Genomic DNA, 12,268 nt, shown 5'->3' on the forward strand with positions numbered 1-12,268 from the left:
AAGTATAGTAGGTCAAACGCATTTCAGGACGGATTTTGTTGATTTCTTTGCAAAACATGAGCGAAGCAAAGCTGAGTTTGTACGTTGAAATGAATTGAATGATCTTTGCAGGTCTTTATATTCAAAGGAAAATAACATAGAGAAAATCTCTAGACTTATCGTACCGGTCGTTATAATGGAACAATCGCTATAGAGCACAGACATTATATAAAGAACGTCAACTTTTTTTTTCCAAAACAGAGCACGACTCCGTGCTATCACCATGGACAATTTACTACCCAGTGAGTTGTGCGGGAAGTGCGTAGGAGTAACTAATTCTAAGTGTGTTGTATGTGAAGTGGTGCCATCTGCATTTAAAATTGTGAGTCAAGTGTAATAACCTAAATATTTTTGTACCATAGTAGGTCTGTTGCTAGGCTTTTCGATGGGGAGATGGCTCGCATTCGCGCCTCGAAGATGGGAACCACAGAAAGCCAACTTCAGGTGACCAACACTATATCGACGTTAGGGTTCGAATCCGAGTCCTTGCGATGTGAGTCCGTCACTATGACTACACAGCGGTACGAGTGTCAACTGTATAACTAAAAACAATAGCGAACTTTTTATAATGATACGATGAATGTGTTAAACATCACACATTGTCTAACGAGACATCTATTTCGGTGAAACCCTATACTCTGCGGACCAAGAAAAAATATCGTTATAAGTTATCGTTATATCGAGAGGTTGGATTAACATCAGTCGTCACCAAATTTATGTTGTTGCTGGCATCTCTTCTGAATTGGCGTTATTAGTACCACCATAAAAACATTCATAAGTATTTATTAGCGTCAGCATATTCTATTTTATATGATGAATAAAATTCAGTTAATAGTTGTTGCACTCTGTAAAGTGGTTTTCTGCTCAACAATTTTGTGTATTACATGAAAAAAAGCTTCACGGCCACTTCATTAACACTTTCGGAGGTAGATAGTGCAAAAAAGACCGATATTATAAAACACCCTCGAAAAAAAAACTGGTAAGGAACTTGAAAACATAATGAAGGTGATTTTGAGAGAAATATGAAATATCGTTGTAGCACAGTTGCTAAATCTCTCCTCAAAAAATATCTTTATAGAGGAATTTATGGTAGCAAAGGATGTCGTTGTATCGAAAGGAGTTCAACATTAGACTAAAAACAATTCCAAACAAGATTCGAAAAATAGTGTTCCATCCAGTATCGTTGTAGAAAGGTTTCACTGTATTTTATAAATTTCTAAGGTATCCGTAACAACTTTTCTTGGCACTTTTCTAGTGAACTTAAATAACATTTTCTGATAAGAAGTGTCTCGAAATGGTGAAAACAATAAATTTTGGATTATAACTATGTCATTTTCTGTAAAAAAAAGTCATTTATATACTTCAAATTATAAGCAAATTCAAAAGATTGTAAAGCATGCTCATAAGCTACATCCAATCTTTTGATGTACGTGTGAATTTTTTGAAATTTCATTCTACGTATCGTGTATAAAACAATATAATTAGATAAAGATATGTGATAGACCTTATATTTTGGTTCATAACCTTGACAATATACGACAGAATATCATATTAAAATTTAATAATGATACAAACAATAGATTTTTAGAAATCACGTTTCAAACTCAAGTGAAATGTCAAAAATAGCATTTTTCGTAACGCGTTTAAAGGGGTTTCGTGCACCATATCTTGGCGTCCCATGCTATCCTATGGGAAAAATCTCCTTTTAAGGAACATTTAAAAATTTTCTATTCTCACTTTTTTTTTCGTCACTCAATTTTTTTTTTAAATACTATGGATATTTTTATACAATTCAACTGAAGAGAATTTAGAATTTTAATTGTTGGTTTTTCCTCGAATTTTAACTTCAACAACATGAAACTTTTTTTCAAAAATCACCAAAATTTACCCGTATTTTGTGCCATAATTTTTTTTAATAATAATTTTAATAAAAAACTCTTATGTTAAAGTATGTAACACCATGGTGTAGAGAGACGCACAAAGTTTCAACACATTTGAATAAGTGGTGTTCGAAAAAATGTTCCTCATCTAACAAAAAACTTAGTTTTGAGAACAGAGCATTTTAGTGGAAAACTAAAAGTTATTAGTACATAATAATGAAAGAGCATTATGATAAAAATTTGCATTATAATGGCTGCCAGCAGTTTATATTAAAATATTTTAAAAATATTTCTAGTACAGGTAGAACAAAAACTTGAGAACACAGTTAGACACAGAAAATTTCATAGTATTTGAAAATTGAAAAATTCGAAAATGTGTTTTTTGGAAAAAAAAAACCAGGGTCGTCTTAAGAGCATGATGTGGGCCCCCGGGCCAAGTGGTTTTTTTGAGACCCTCTCTTCTGTTGAGAGGTGGGCCCATGCGCGTTAAGACGGCACAGCGTACAACAACCCCCTTAAAGTTTATATTCACGGATTACTTGCACGTAAAAACGCAACACTAAACTAAGCGTAACTTAGCTTCTAAGCGTCATATGAATAAAACAAAGCCTATTTTGGAATCACAAGAAATGAAAACGGAAATTTAAAAAAAAAAAATCTATATTTTCTTCCAAAATGAAGTTTTCAACGTAATCGGGTAACTAAAGAAAAATATGTACTCACCCCAGTACTGGCACCAAATTTTTCACCGTAAGATATAAGATAGATAGCTGTCAATATGAGAGTACATAGAAGAAAAATGATTATCCTCCACTTGATGCGTCTTCGTCGGCAGAACATCACTGCAGCCGCAAAGAATAATAATATCACGGGCGATATTATTTGTGGTGACCGAAAGTTCGTCAAGGAAAACAAACCTCTATCAGGTACTACGGCAGAGAGTTTCCATAAAGCAACAAAAGTGGGGAACGGGCCACCGGTCGTCTGAACGGCGAACCACCGTTTGCGACCGATCTTACTTTTCCTCGTTGTTTTAAAAGCCGGCCTATTCCCCGCCAATGTGCGTGCGTACGCAACAACCGTCTGTTTGTCTGTCTGTCTGTCGCGCGCGCAACAGGTTGTTTGTGGTAGCAGCAAGCCACGGCCAGAGAGTATCCATCTCTCAGTGTTCCTTCCCCTATTTTCATTTCTCTTTCCCCCGACAGCACAGACGACTCTTCTTTTCTTCCTTCTCTCTCTCCGATACTTTTACTATCTTTACAATAAACTTTTACTACTGCTGCTGCTGCTGCTGCTGGAACTTGAACTGATGGTGGTGGCTTCTGACCTCCCTAATAGGCTGCTAATAAAACCAACACGCGCCTCTTTTTCTGCTACGAAATTCATTCTCGTTCTCTTTGAATCATTATAAAAGAGTCTTTCCACGCGTGTCTTCTTCTTCTTCCGGTGACTTTTTGACTCGTCAGGATTTATCGCTGGGGGGTGGGGGTGTTTACAAAATAACAACGGTATACAGGGTGGGGCTGGGTTAAGAGGTGTTTGTCACCTCTGTGAGTAAACAATTTAGCAGGTGCCAGCAATATTTGTATGAAAAGCCCCCCTCTCTCTAGAGCTCTCCCTATTCTCAGAGTGTGCTTCGTGGCTCGTAGAGGCGTCGGGGTGAACTGTCGATGTTGATTATATGCCGGTTCGGTGCTTTGAAGGCCAATGCTATTTTTCTTTGTTGAACCATTTTAGGGATTAGAGATCCAGAACTTTGACCAAAGCAAGGGCGCCACACGTGAAAAAAGTTGAGAAAGTAAAGAACCCCTGCCCTACGAAGTGAAGCTAGGATGGACATATAAATTCGCTAGCATTACTAATACTCGCTAGCATGAACTCGCTTGGACATATAAAGACCCGTTTACACGGGAAATGAAAAAGCCGGTCTCTTTCATTCCACAAAGAGAAAAATCACAAAGGATTATGGGAAAATGGGCATGAAACCGCAAATATCCACCATGAAAGAGCATGTCTTTCTTTTGGAAGAGTTGATCAACTTTGCCCAAGAATATTAAGAAGACACCAATAAGGCAAATATACTAAAATATAAAAAGTCCTAGTTTTTTTTTTGTATTTTCGTGTATTTGCCTTATTCGTTGATGTCTTCTTAATATGTCTTCCTTTCCCTGCGAGGAAAAGAAAGTTGCCAAGCAGGTTCTATTCACCAATTCACCCCCATTGAAACCCCAATCTTCTACATGTAAACGGGGCTCATAGGCGGAGATGGACTTGGAAGTCTGGGGGGGGGGGGCACGGTCATTATTGCTGGGGGGGGCACGATGATGATGATGTCAATTCATATATACAAAAAACATTAGATCAGTTGACTCCACCGTTGACGCTGGGGGGGGGGGCAATGCCCCCCACGCCCCCCACGTATCTCCGCCCATGACGGGGCTTAAGAGCCTTTGCGCACTGCGGTGCGGTTGCTGCGTTTGATCTTATCGCAACCGTGAAACTTCTTGTCAAACACACGCTGATGTTCGGTAACTCGTGCTTCAGAGAATAACCTATAGATTACATATACCCACCCTCTAAAGCATCTGTACCATAGCGTGTTCTGGTGGTTGGCTGAAATTGGTTTCCTGTGGTGCCTACCTTCGATGAGAGTCTATATCTCCGTTCAGGAGCGTCTACATTGGCTTACTCGCTTTGACTTTTGTTCGCTATGATTTAACTTTGAAAATTCGCCGTATTCGTTTGCTTTCAATTCTGCTCTTCTTTTTCCCTTTTCCCGCACAACCCGGTTCCAACCGCAGCCTTGACCATACAAAATCGAAGAGACGCAACGCAAGTTCCTTTGATGAATACATCGTCAGTGGGTTCTTCCAATTTTGATGTTCGTCTAGTGTGCGTTGCTTTACTCGCGATGAAATATTTTGTGACAGCCGTACACATGAATGTGAAATCACAGCAAACCACCCAAGGACAATGCATAGTGAACGAATGCAGACGTGCCTTCGCAAAGTCTCCCCGCAGAGAGCAACAAATCTACAATGATACAAATATTTAATCATTACACTTCACTCACAAAAAATATAGACGGCAGCACTAATGATTCACACACAACACTAGACATGCTCTCAGACTGTCAGGTACACACACTCTTCCGGCACAACTCGGTAGTAAATTGCCCATGGCGATAGACCTGAATTTGTTCGGTTTGAAAGAAAGAAAGCGAAGACTTACAAGCCATTGTGCAGTCATGTGGCATCGTTGATTGACTCGTTTCGCGAGTTCCCTGGTTAAATACCCGCAGGCAACACATTGGTGGTCGGCTAAAGTTGATTTTCTAGTTTCGACGCACAAATGCGAGCCGGTGTCCCCTTTCGAAAAATCACACCCAATAATGGACTTTTCAACATTTAAATCATAGTTTCCCAAAAACTTTTTGTTCCATCGCCTCCTTCTTCAGGTTTGTTTTTCTCTCATCGCCCCCCGACTTAAGCGAACCCATAGGATCCTATGTTATACTCGTAGTTTTTATCGCCACCTTGGACCATTCCATCGCCCAGCGGGGGGTGATTATGCCCACTTTGGGAAACACTAATTTAAATTGTAATCTTAAGAACTTCCATACATTGCTAGTTTCGTATTTACAAGATAGATGGCAATATCTGGACACCTACAAACTACAGTTAGGGCCCACAATAATAATAATAATAATTTAATATTCCGATATAGTCGGAGGTAAAATGGTAGTAAATTGCCTTTTTTTTGGCGAATGAACCAGGTCTGTATACGATTAGTAAAGTACTGTAAAGAGACAGGTATTTTTCAGTGGATTTCCTATTTTAATTTCCTATGTAAAAACTAGAGTAGAGACCTATCATACGACATATCCATTTACTAATAGCATTTCGAGCTGGCCCTTTGTTAAGCAATTAAAATCGAAATTAATTACCCAATCAGTGCATTTTAACCCCTTTTACATTCGGGGGGTGCCTGTTTCCTTTGCATCTGCCAGGTGGTGTAACAACCGTACGAAATAAAATGCTACTGCACGCACCTGAAAAATTTTCGCATCCTAACAACCATTCGTAACATGGACAAATATGAATGGAGCGCATGACTTTCAGCGTTGACAAGTACATGGTCGCTCATTTTGATTCAAACAACCCACGTTTCTTTTACGAGTTGAATGTAAGGCAGAGTGCACACTGGACCGATACGATAAGCGATACAGTCTGCAACTCGACATAGAATGGTTAAAGAGCCTGAAATCGGTCCAGTGTGTACACGGCCAACCCGATCAACTGGGATCATCGGATTTGGAAATACCATTAGGTTTTCTGCACATCGCCCTGCTTTGCTAAAAAAAAAAGCGTGAGAATCTTGCACGACAGAAGTGAAACTACTGGGTTGTTAAATCTTACAACTAGTTGGTATGTGCTAATCTTCTTTGTATCGTTCCAATTTTAGTATATGTACTGCCGAAGCGAGTACGAGTTGGTATGTGCTAGCAACAATAAAATATAAGATTCTAAACATCGCGTTGTTATAGGTTAAAGGGCGTCCGATGTGCTTGGAAATCTCACGAACTCAAACGTGTGAAACGAATCAAGTCAAAGCATGATTTTCACGTTATTGATCTAGAAAAAAAATAATTGGGATCAAGAGGTGTCGGAAGTGCATATGCACCCGTGAGTACTCGGATCTAGCTTTAGATAGGGGGAATTTTGATTTCTGAATAAAGAGCTCAAGAACGGGTTTATAAAAAGAATAAACTGACGGATATTGTCTCTGTTATTTTTGTGTAAACGTCATTTGTGTATAGTGAATTTAAATTAAATCAAGTTTTTTTCGTACTATAAAATACTGCGATGGGGGGGGGGGGGGTCTTAGCTTATGTTTAGATACGTCAGCAATGTAAAAAAAAATTATCATCCATATCAATACTTGACGTAAGCTCGTCGCATGCCGTCCGAGTTGTCCGAGCAAACTTTAGTGTCCCTGATGCTTTATGTCCCTTGGCCACAAATTACCGGCGAACCGTTGATCCTAGAGGCATACTTCTAATTAGAAAAGTATCTAAATAACGTGTAGATTTCATATTTACGTCATCCATGTCATTCATATTGCAAGGGGTTGGTTGTATAGTTATCAAAAAATAAACTTTTTGTTTGGCTACCTTATTCTAAAAATCTCAATTAGAGAGAAAGTTGCTTCCCGGTCTTTCCTCTCTAACCCAAACAAAGAAAAAAAAAATCCACGTTCTTTCAAGTACAATATTCGCTGTCAAAAATAGGAGAAATGGTGGAAAAAAACAGTATAAACTAACTGAAAAGCTCAATATGCTGTTTTCCCCCAACTTTTCTCTAGTTTTTGAATTCAAATGTCTCAGTGAATATAGCACGTAGAAACATGGAAGTTATTTTGTTGTCCCCTGAAGAGACCGGGCAACAACTTTAAGATTTTTTGGAATTAGAGATTAGGATTTTTTGGACAAAATGACCAAATGAAAACTTATTTTTTCATTTCGATAAATATACAACCCTTGCAATATGAAAGATGAATGTGAGCTCTACGCGTTATTTAGATACTTTTTTCTAATTGGTAGTATGCCTCTAGAATCAATGGTTCTCCAGTAACACTAGTCAACACATTGAAACTTTTTTGTATCTTCTTAACAAATGGGGGCCTTGAAGTAACTTTGGGGCGCTGAATTCAGTGGAAAAATCAGTTTTTCTCGATAACGTCCCAACTATGAGATATGCGACTTTCTGAATGATACAAAAATACAATACAGTAAAACCCCTCTACACTAGCAGGTATAACTGAGCGTGTGTAGGGACCTTAAGGGGCACGCCTCAGATGCGGCCACACCTCTTTCACGGCCAAATATTAATTTCCCTTTGTATAATAGAAGAATGCATTTCGAACTCGTGATTAACGGTCACCCCTCTTTTACGGTGGAATTTTTTTTCCCCGCCGGTGCCCGCAAAAGAGAGGTTTTGCTGTATTTTAGCTAATATTGAATGGTTTAAAAAAACCAGAATTTACAAATGTTTTCCTATTAATGCAAAAGTACTGAAATAATAATATACGAAGGTTTTTCAACAGGTGGCTGATGCGAAAATGAATTTTGGAAAATTCAACTTGCGGGAAATCGAACCTACGTCCTTTTTCTTTATCGAATCACTATCTTTCCTTAGAGCTCGTGTGCGTTGAACGGGTGGCTTTAGAAAATACACTAGAAATGGTGTGTGTATATACATACATATATATATACACATTCGTTGAGTACATGTTCTTTGCCCCCTGAAAAAGTTAAAATGACGGCCCTGACGGGACCCGTTAGGACCAACGCAAGAGGACACTTGAATTTTCCTTCTTTCCGAAATTCATCTTCGCATCAACCAGCTGTTGAAAAACTTTCGTAAAGATAGCAAAGAGGGGCATCTCATCTTGACTTAGGCCGCGATTACACTATAAAAGTTTCATAAAAGTTCATTTATAAAAAACTCAAAAAATACAGCCAACAAGGTGATCGATTGCATTTGCTAGGATGTTACCGATGCTCTTATTGGTTGCATTTTTCAACTTTTATGAAAGAACTTTTAACAAACTTTTATAGTGTAATCCCGGCCTTAGCAATATCTTTGAAAAGTATGATGTGCTTTTGATTTGTAAAAATGGAGTGACACTGTTTTTTTCTCTTGAAATGTCTCATCAGTCTGCGTGATTATAAACCAGCAGTAATCACCCATTACTGAAGGGTTCCAATATTCTTGATAACGATGCTTCATAGTGAGCAGGGCCGCAACTAGATGCTTGGTCACCCGGGGTAAGTGCGCATTTTGGCGCCCCCTTGTAATGTTGAAGGTAAGGTTTGAGAATGAAATTTGCGCCCCCTATGGTCCAGCGCCCGGAGCACGAGACCCGCCTGCTCCCCCCCTAGTTGCGGCCCTGATAGTGAGAATGCCTCTGTGAAAGCGCGTGCGCCGTGTGTGTGTTGACGTTATTCATCTCTAAAATTGCCTCTCTAAATCATCATCGATCATCACCTCGATCATCTCTAAATTTTTCGGTGAATTCGTGAGAATTTCACGTCACAGAATTTCCACGAATCAGAATTCACAACATAAATCTTCCATATTGGGATTATAATGTAAAATACCCGTTTTTTTCAGCGGCAACTCGTTATAACGCTAACTATTGTTTGGATGTATAGAAAGTGAATGTGCCATTTTTTCCAAGAAAATCTCCACAACATTTTTTTTTCGAAAGAAGTTTAGGATTATCGGTCGACAAGCAACAGTTTAGAGCAAATGACTTATAAAGAATGAAGAATGGTGTGGTCAGGGGTCTAGAATGCACATTTCTCATGAATATGTGTATAAAAGGACCTTAAAGCTAAACAACCAATCTATTCAAAGAAACGGATTTATTGATAAGGGGAACGCGTACTGCAGTTTGTTCAACGTTGCCAAGATAAGATTTCCAACAGTGCACGTTTTTTACGCTGTGGTCATTACATTTCGAGTAGTAGGGTAGTCATTAATCTTAAAATACTAGCTAAAAAAAGCTGATAAAAACTGCATGTTAACTGCCTATACCTCTGCGCCTCTGAGAAGTAGAGTTAGTATTCCAGGGTTAAGAAATCATCTCCCTCGATTCATATAGAAAGGAGTTCTTTAGATATTTGAAAAACGAGAAATTTGTGATTATGAAACCAATACGGACTAAAGGCAATGCCACCATTATCTTCTTTTGTTTCTTTTGTTTTTGTACTTATAAAATGCGTCGCTAAATTTATGCATATTGAAATAATTTCAAAGTTGAGTATGTTTTTATGTTAAGTTTTATATCAAGAAATGTTTAAGTAATTGTATAATATTTTATCAATTATATATATATTGTTTGTAATTGCCTTTTTAAATGAGTTGCTGTATTTTTGAAATATAAATGACGTCCATATTTGTTATGGGCATCTTTTTTCTCAGCCACCTCGTTGGGAATTTTGCGTGTTGTGGCGTTGTATTTGTATCAGTGTTTACAATTTTACGAATTTTCCCAGCTTAAAATTTAATGCGTATAGGCTAAAATAGGTTATTTTATTTATGGAGTGACACTAATAAGACGCTAAGATATAGCAGTTCATAATAAAGGTATGAATTTATGTGATGGAGCTTCTCTGAAACGCTATTCCGAGCATGATCCGATGTAACGCCAAACTCGTTACATCGCCAAAACTACATGGGATGAATGATGGCGTTACAACGGGTTCGATTGTATTAGTAATAAATTGTTGGTATTTTCTTAGGTTAAATCATTTTGTGCTATTTTTGAACAGTTGCTTTTATGTAATGATGACGCTCTGGTTCAATTCATTCTTTTATGATGCTTGTTTAAAATGTTACAAGTGTCGTTGCTTAAGTCGTACCACAAACGATGCTTATGTAACGTGAATTTTATTTTATTTTTCAAATTTTCAGGCAGAGCCCATACATGCACATGGTAAAACATTCCTATAAAACTTAAAAACAAGAAGATATGGACGAGGCGTTAGGAAAATTACGCAATGATAATATGGACTTCAACGAAGTACACCGAAAGTATAACATTCCTTAAACCAACACACTGCGACGTCACCTTTTATGTCGACCCCCGTTTTAACGAATACCATTATAGCGAAAATATCATTGTAACGAAAACTTTTCTAATTCTTAAATAAGTTTACATAGGAACAAGGCATTGCGAATTCCGATATTACTAAATTTAAAAATCCGTTATAACGAATTCAAAAGCAAATTTATGTAAAATAAGCAAGAGTTCGTTCCAATAATGATGACGTAAAATCGGTTTTAGAGAATTATCTTGCTGAAATATTTGGGAAGAAGGTTTGTTTTTCTATGGTATGGCTTGTGGGAAGAAATTTTAACCAATACGGTGCGTGAAAAGAGAAATAAAATCTGTGGTAATTTCATATTTCTTCTGTTTGAAAATGAATGGCCTCCAAAGAAAACAGTTCTTGATTGAAGAAAAACTTAAGAGATCATTTCTGAAGTTGATGCCGGAGTAGAACAAATCAATGTGGCATTCATGAAAATACGGCATATGTCCGTCTGCTTTCTCAACATTTTTGAAAAATCGGACTAACAAGGAAAGGATCCTAAGGTGTCGTCCTAAAAAAAAAGTAGTGGAATGCAAGTATTAAAGTCGCAAAATATTATTTAAAAACTGTTTAGGCGACCAAAAAAAAGCATCGCCTCTTGCGCATCTTGGCGATATCTATAAAAAAGTTCTTTTCACTCTCTTTCCTCCAGCTTCTAGAGAAACTAGTTATATTTCTCTCTTACACAAATACAAATAAAACACCACAACAGGCAAAATGCCCAACGAGGTGGCTGAGAAAAAGTTGCCCATAACAAATATGGATGTCATATACTTCAAAATTACAGTAACCCCATGGCCCCCACAAGAGGTGGGCTGACAAGGCTCCAGCCCCGGGGCCCGGGACAATTTTCACAATTTTTTTTGCTTTTTTCACGCTATAAATTCATCATAAAGGGGCCCCGTGAAAGTCTTGTCGGGGGCCCGCAAAAGATCCCAGTCTAGGGGCCCTGCTCCAAGATGTGGGGGCCATGAGTTACCCTAATAAAAAGGCAATTACAAAAACTAGAAAAACAGTATATATACATGATAAAATATTATAACATTTTCTTTCTTTCTCTGTACAGTACTTAATCATGTGTTATTTGAATTACGTCACTCCAAGTTACTCTCTTGAGGTTGCAAATCTTGCAACCTCAATACAATTGTTACTCTCTTACAATATTGCCACTTGAGATGTAATGGAAGGGTTAATGAGGGCGGTAGAAGTTTTGTATTTAGTATATAATACCGCTAATATGACAACTCTCTTATGCTTACACATGTAGGAAATTTCATCATGAACTTTGGATCCCTATATTCTGTGGATTATAACAAACCCCTACAATAAGCTTATATATATATATAACACCTTTTATTTTCAAGCTCAACCCATATAGTTTCAATAGCCCTATTCTGTATGTGTTACGTGAAATCATGTTTGCACGCTCCAGAAGTGTAAATCAAAATTCCACCTCCTTTCCTACCAGATATATTTTTCCAAAAAGTATCGTGTCCTGAGATGTGTAAGAATGGTTCATCCCAATAGTTTGCCCAAGATTAAGTAATAGCTGCAAGGTCTAGACCCCCACAGCTGTCATAGTTTCAAAAAAAAATTTCTTATTACCCAAGCTTCTGGCATTTATTAGCACCCATATCAATTTGTCCTGTGATTTATTGTGAATCGGTCCATTTATGTCTTTATTATTTAT

General features: G+C 37.8%; 1 protein-coding gene and 1 pseudogene across 3 annotated transcripts in view; both read right to left on the bottom strand.

The window, feature by feature from the left end:
• Positions 1–3,066, bottom strand: part of LOC149074480 (polypeptide N-acetylgalactosaminyltransferase-like) — a 91,961-nt gene extending 88,895 nt beyond the window's left edge. Inside the window, exon 1 of one of the 3 annotated variants that reach the window (XM_089246973.1) lies at positions 2,643–3,066. In XM_089246973.1, coding sequence (XP_089103099.1) covers positions 2,643–2,759 — 117 coding nt within the window. In that variant the 5' untranslated portion in view covers positions 2,760–3,066. The remainder of the gene's footprint in view (positions 1–2,642) is intronic. The other 2 variants (XM_089246971.1, XM_089246972.1) reach the window with 2 other exon arrangements.
• Positions 3,067–6,351: 3,285 nt separating this feature from the next.
• LOC149074481 (U6 spliceosomal RNA) lies at positions 6,352–6,407 on the bottom strand (annotated as a pseudogene).
• Between the last annotated feature and the right edge of the window lie 5,861 nt (positions 6,408–12,268).

Source organism: Pholcus phalangioides, unplaced genomic scaffold (assembly GCF_987345545.1).
Source record: "Pholcus phalangioides strain wild (caught in Gottingen) unplaced genomic scaffold, Ppha-v1.0 ptg000017l_1, whole genome shotgun sequence".
Classification (NCBI taxonomy): domain Eukaryota; kingdom Metazoa; phylum Arthropoda; class Arachnida; order Araneae; family Pholcidae; genus Pholcus; species Pholcus phalangioides.